This window comes from Suncus etruscus, chromosome 5, assembly GCF_024139225.1.
Source record: "Suncus etruscus isolate mSunEtr1 chromosome 5, mSunEtr1.pri.cur, whole genome shotgun sequence".
Taxonomy (NCBI): domain Eukaryota; kingdom Metazoa; phylum Chordata; class Mammalia; order Eulipotyphla; family Soricidae; genus Suncus; species Suncus etruscus.
The window spans coordinates 75,280,447-75,286,446 of record NC_064852.1 but is presented as its reverse complement, the minus strand read 5'-3'; the positions used below and the strand labels follow the sequence as shown (position 1 = coordinate 75,286,446).

At 39.4% G+C, this 6,000-nt stretch overlaps 1 protein-coding gene across 9 annotated transcripts in view; it reads right to left on the bottom strand.

Annotated features, from left to right (window-relative positions):
* Nucleotides 1-552: 552 nt before the first annotated feature.
* Nucleotides 553-6,000, bottom strand: part of PKP4 (plakophilin 4) — a 292,898-nt gene continuing 287,450 nt past the window's right edge. For 7 of the 9 annotated variants that reach the window (XM_049773094.1, XM_049773095.1, XM_049773096.1 and 4 more), the window contains 3 exons: nucleotides 4,895-5,023; nucleotides 3,180-3,253; nucleotides 553-1,566 (listed from right to left, as the gene is read on the bottom strand). In XM_049773094.1, coding sequence (XP_049629051.1) covers nucleotides 1,318-1,566; nucleotides 3,180-3,253; nucleotides 4,895-5,023 — 452 coding nt within the window. In that variant the 3' untranslated portion in view covers nucleotides 553-1,317. The remainder of the gene's footprint in view (nucleotides 1,567-3,179; nucleotides 3,254-4,894; nucleotides 5,024-6,000) is intronic. The other 2 variants (XM_049773098.1, XM_049773099.1) reach the window with 1 other exon arrangement.

Below are 6,000 nucleotides of genomic sequence, written 5' to 3'. Positions count from 1 at the left end.
TTGGGTCTCCCAGCACTTGAACCCCTTTTCTTCACAGTTGAACAAAAATTTATTAGCCATGTCACTCAGTGTTATGTGGATTTTATCTCCTTCCTATCTCTAATTAAGATATTAATAGATATTAATGTCTTGTGGAATTATGTAGCAAAATATTTAGAATTTGATTTGGTTATCTATATAGGTGTCAACCAGAAAGTGCCCATCTACTTTTAGGTAGCTGAGTTCTTAGATAAAAAGTTCAAAAAAGACAATGATTTTATTTAGGGCCAGACTATCTTTTTCTTAGGTGAAGTGCCCTGAAAAACATGATATAACTGTAATAGACTTTAGATTCAAAATACCTATCATGAAATAGAAATAAGTTAGGAGAAAAGTTTTTAATTCCATTCTTTGGGATGGTCCATCTCACAAAGGACATTAACTTCAGATAATCAGGAGGAATTGAGAAGAATTGGACATATTTAAATTATTCCAAACAAGCAATTAGATTAGCATTGCTAAGTATTCTTTTTCATATTACGTAGAGAAGATGAAAAAAGGACAGAGACCAAATTTCCAAGGATGAAATTTCCACATTTATTTTTCTTTCATGTGCATAGAAAATGGCAGTGAAGTGTCCTATGAAAGAGGCAGGGAATGAGCATGGTGCTGTTAGGCCAGATTGGACTTTGTGCTTCAGAGGTACACTACTCATTTTGAAAACGAAAGATGTTGTAGTTTGTTTTTAATTGCTAACAATTCATTGGGTTTCCCATTTGTTTAAGCTGTCATTTTCTTCAAATCTCTTTTCAAATGACACACTGCATTACAAATGATGGCACTTAACCAATGTGGCATTTCCATATTTACACCAACAAGAGAAATTTACAAGACATAATAGCATACAATCTTGACATTTAGTAATAGCAATAAACATGAAGGGCATCCATTCATTTTTATTTCTGTACAAACTATCAGAACATAACTTTATTCACATTAAAAAAATCATCTTTGATTTGACCTACACATCCCCATCTCATTTCACCCATTTCGCAAATCTCTCATCACATCTCCCACACCTTCACCCAACTATACAGTCTACAGGTAATTAGATCTAACACCTAAATAAGAGCTTAGAAAGTCCTTTCTCCCAACAGTTTCCTCACTTCCCTGATAATTCCTCAAAAAATAAAAATTGAAAAAAATAAACAAAAACAGCTCTTCACTCATTCCTTCCATTTCACTTTCACAATTCATCATTAAATCATCAAGACGGACTTTTCATCTCAATCCAAACAAGGTTAGAAAGAAAGAGTTCCTCTATTGAGCATCTTGATGCTACACCCACGAGTCTGGGGACCCGGGGTACTGTTCTGCTCTATAAGAAGGTCGTTTAGTGGAATAAAAGTCGACATAATTTGTGGTCGATTTCAGTCCGTACTGTGTTGAATAATCAGTAGAAGCTGGAAAGTGAACTCGATCATCAAAATAAGGATCTTCATAGCTATGAGGAGACTGCAAATACAATCTGTAGGCATCAAAATTCTTCCTATTGGAGTCATCTTGACTGTAATACAGCTGTTGATGCTGTCAACAAAATGAGAAAGCAATTAAACCAAAGCAAATTTGGGAAATATATGTTTAAGGAAAATTTCTGTGGGTGACTCACTTCACATTTTAGAACAATATTCAACATTTGTGGCATATGGATCAAAGTTATCTGGAAGGATCTTAAAAGGCATTCATAGGTGGGTTGCTAGAATCTACTCATGTGTTCTGCTCTGCTGTGTCCAGGCCATCTACTAGTGATCCCCAATTAAAAAGACTTTTACTGTAATACAGAGAATTGAATTACTAGCACATCATGAATTTAGTGAGAGGTTTTACTTTTTTACAACTAGTTGTGTAAATATAGAAAAATGGTTACCGTAGACTTGACTAAATGCATCCTTTCACTTTAAGACATGTGTAGTTCGTTAAAAAACAAACTTTGGAAACCCAGTTGTATTATTAAAGGAATAAGCAATTTCAAGGTAAGAAGAATGCTATATAATTAGAAGAGATACATGAGCAAAGATTCTACTAAAAAAAAATTTTTAGCAAGAAAAATCTTGCCAGGGCTGTTTGATAAACCCATGTGTAAGGAAGCAAGGAGAATTACCTGTGGGCCTTGAGTAGAGAACCCACCTGTTTCCTTCTGTGTTGCCTTAAACTCCTGACCTTAGTTACTGGTGTCAACTATGCTGGAATAAAAACCACCACTGTTCTCATGTCTGTTTTTGTAATCATGTTCTCATCCTCCCACTTAGCAAGATGTGACACATTACCCTCAAATTAAATGTGTTCTAACATTATAATAAATTCTCAGAAAAAGTCCTTTGTGAATTGAGACTTTTTTTTTTTCAATTTTCAATTGAAGTGAGAGGCATGAATCTGAGGATATTTTTCCTGAGTTAAAAACCTGTTGCATATATTATATGTGACTTAAATTCTTCCTCCATAAAGAAGAGAGGATGGTGATGGGGATTTCAGAGAGCTCTTATCTGAAGAATGGGATGCAGTAAATTCAGAACCTGCTTATCTATGCCTGGAAGGAGAGGCGAGCTCAGATGGCCCAGGTGAACTTAGCATCATGAAGCATCTGAAACTGATCTGAGATCCTGCCAGAAAAGCAACCAAGTGTCATCATGGCTAGTCTTGACTTGGCTGTGGAAATCTAAAACAAAATCCTGACCCTTTGGTTCCTGACTTAAAACTCTGCATGCCTGATGGGGCAGTGTGTCAGGGAGACAAAGAACAAGCTACACAGACACAAGGCAGTGTTAAGACTGAAGATGAAGTGTGCTTTCCTGTTCTTCCCCATCTGATAAGGGAAGAGGCTGGAGAGATTAGCAAAAGGACAAAGTAGAGAAATGAAATTGCTGGGCAAAGAATATGAGGAAAGATGGCTTAGCAGGAGCCCATTAGGGCATTGGGCTGCCAGCTGAATCACTTTGGATATTTAAAGTTACTGTGCAAGTGATTTTCTTCCCTAGTCCTCACCTCACCCCACCCCTGAAAAAGGTTCTGAAGAACAAAGATCCCCAGGGAGGGATTTTTGCCCCCCCCCCCCATGTGTGTGCCCAGCTCTGGTGGGCGCAAACCCTTGCTGTGCAGATTTCCACTAATGAATCTTGTTAAGAATGATATTGCAACTTCACCTGGAGCCGTCTGTTTTGTTCTCTTGCTGGTGAAGGATAGGAACTGATGTAGATTGGTGATGGTTTGCTGGAGCCTGCAAAAAAAAAAAAAAAAAAGTTTTATGGCATAAAAACCAGTACTCAGTATTGCCTGCAGTTGGGTAGGGTTGACTTGGCCCTCCCTGATGCCAGCACAGAGTGAAGTGGTCTGCAGGCTGGGTCTTCCAGATCTAGTCTGGCTGCTGCTCTTTATCCCACTGCTGTTAAGGACTCTTGATTATGGCAAAAATAAGCTGTCAATACAAATGCTGAGCTCATTCAAAAGAAGGGATTTCTTCCAAGATCTGGTTACTTTAGAAAGCTCTGAAAACCTAGGTGGACCTCCCAGGTTGGCTCTGAACAACACCATTTCTGCCTGAGTTGAGAAATGTCACCCAGGGCTGGGAGAGATGGTTGAAAGGAAATAGAAAAGGCCTCATTTGTCCTAAACAGTTGGGACTCCCAGCTCTGGATCCTGAAAAGGTGCAGGTATGGTTGTGCCCTGAATGGTGAGGCCACAGCAAAGCCTAGCCTGGTGGCCCTGATAATGTACTTTTTGAACAGAAAAGGCCTAGTCTTTTCTAGAGAGTCCACGATAGATTCCCAATGTGATGAGTTGCCTTTGCATTACTGTTAAGGCTAGCAAATGTTTTTTTCGTCTTCCGTGAAGAAAATGAAACATACTTGAGGCAAATTAATTGACTGAAGCAAGTAGCAAGCAGCAGCAAAGCCGATAGGGAAGGGTGTGCATGCTAAGGAAGTGATCTTAAAAATAAAGCAGGCGGCTGCACAGCAGAAGCAACAGTGCACATTGGTTTGTATATGTATTTCCCTTGCGCAGAGCTTGCTCCGTGTCTGAAATGGAGCATCTGTGATTTTCTGAGCATTAATTGCCATAGTAACAATAGTTGATTAGTAAACAGTCCTATGAAATCAGTTTCAAAGACAACAGCACAACTGAGACTGCTCCCCTAGCAGTTTAAGTTGCCACCAGCTTTTATTTATTTCCTTTTAATAAACAGGTTTTTAAAGGGGCAGAAGGGGGAGTGCTCTTTTTTGGGGGATAGTTCACACAGCTTTATTTGAAACCTCTGGAGTGAAATTTGCAAGGGAACTGAGAGTGAGAACAGTATAAAATAGTGCTAACCCTTTGGGCTGGCATTAAAATATTTGATGCAGCTTTCTGACCAGGACAAAAATATTAATGCTACTTAATTCTGATATTCTTTAAATGCTCTGAGGAAAAGGCACAATGTTAATTTTGTCATTTGAGTGTTTCTCCATGAGAACTTAAGTGAAATTGAGCTCCATCCCCCGTCTGAACCTATGAGATGAGCATGTCAGGAGATGAGGTCCTGCAGAGCTACAGATCTCAGGCAGTGGAATCACAGCAGCACACAAAAGGGAAGATGGCTGGGGCCAGAATTGAGCAAGACACAGGGATGACATGGTGGTGTGGCTGTGAATCATTTCCCACCAACCAAACATTGTATTCTTTTTATTTCACTTAAGGTATCTGTTCTTTAAGTCTCTCTGTTTAGTGGGTTTTTATGGGTAATGGAAAAGGCAGCAGCCTTCTAAACAAGGGAGGACAGACTGGAAGACCAGCTGGTTGCAGACATGGCTCCTTTCTGAGCCACAGACTGTCAAATAGTGTTTTTTGAGATCCAGTATCACACACCCCACTGGCGTCTTACCAGGGTACAGGCCTTTGTGTATGGTGTCCCCTTGGCTATTGTAATACTGCATAGGTGGCTGGGTTCTATCATATTCAGAGCGAGGATCTCTGATGCCTAATAATGCTGGTGAGGAAGAGGTGCTGCCAACTGAAGAAGGAGCACAGAGAGAAGGGTGAGGGGGAGAGAAAGAGAGAGGAGAAAGCAGATCGTCAGTGTCTCTGGAAAAGCAAAGGTCAGTATTAGTGCCATGCAGCTGGGGCTAAACATCAGCTCTTGGAGGTGCCAAGCTGAAGGTCCCTGTGTCTGGAGATGAACTGCATGCCTGCACTATGCTGGTCAGCTCAGCTCAAACCCAGCTTCATAGGTGAGCTGTCCATGGTGCAGACTACCTGGCTAGAAGACCTCGGCACAAGTATCAGATAGGCTTCCCACTTTGGCCCAATCAATGCCTTGATTAGACTTTTCAGCTGACTGAGTGGTCATAGCTTTAGCCCTTCAGGAATTTCATTTGTTCCTTTATGAGCTCAGTTTAGTTGCTTGTAAAACATGCATCTATTATCCTTCTATATTGCTCTTCAGTAAATAGATGCTTTATGGCATGTTTTGATTTCTAATTGTTTCAAAAATATCTGCATCCCTAAACATGTTTGATTAAGAGAACCCAGCCCATAAAATTTATAATTCTTTTTATGGCAAGTTGCTGCCAGGGAAATGAGTTAAACCCAGTAAGCTCAGTTTATTAAGGAAATTGTCTGTGAGAAGTTGGTCATACAAAGCATTATGTGAATTTACTCTAAGCTAAACCAAACATTTAATAAAACTATGCCTATTCATGCATATTTTTCAAAAAAACAAAAACATTGCACCTTTGTCATTCTGTTTTTTTTTTTAAATAAAAGTTCTATTTTTTTTCCACAGTTAATGCTAAATAAAGGTTGTTACTTATAATCACTCAAATTTATTTTGTTTGTTTGTTTTGGGCCACACCTGGTGCTCAGTGAACCATACATGGTGATGCGGAAAGAATTAGGTCAGCAACATGCAAGAAAAATGCCCTGCTAGATCTTTGGTTCCTCACTTGATACTCTTCATAAGCTATTTTTCCATCCATAGATATTTTCAGA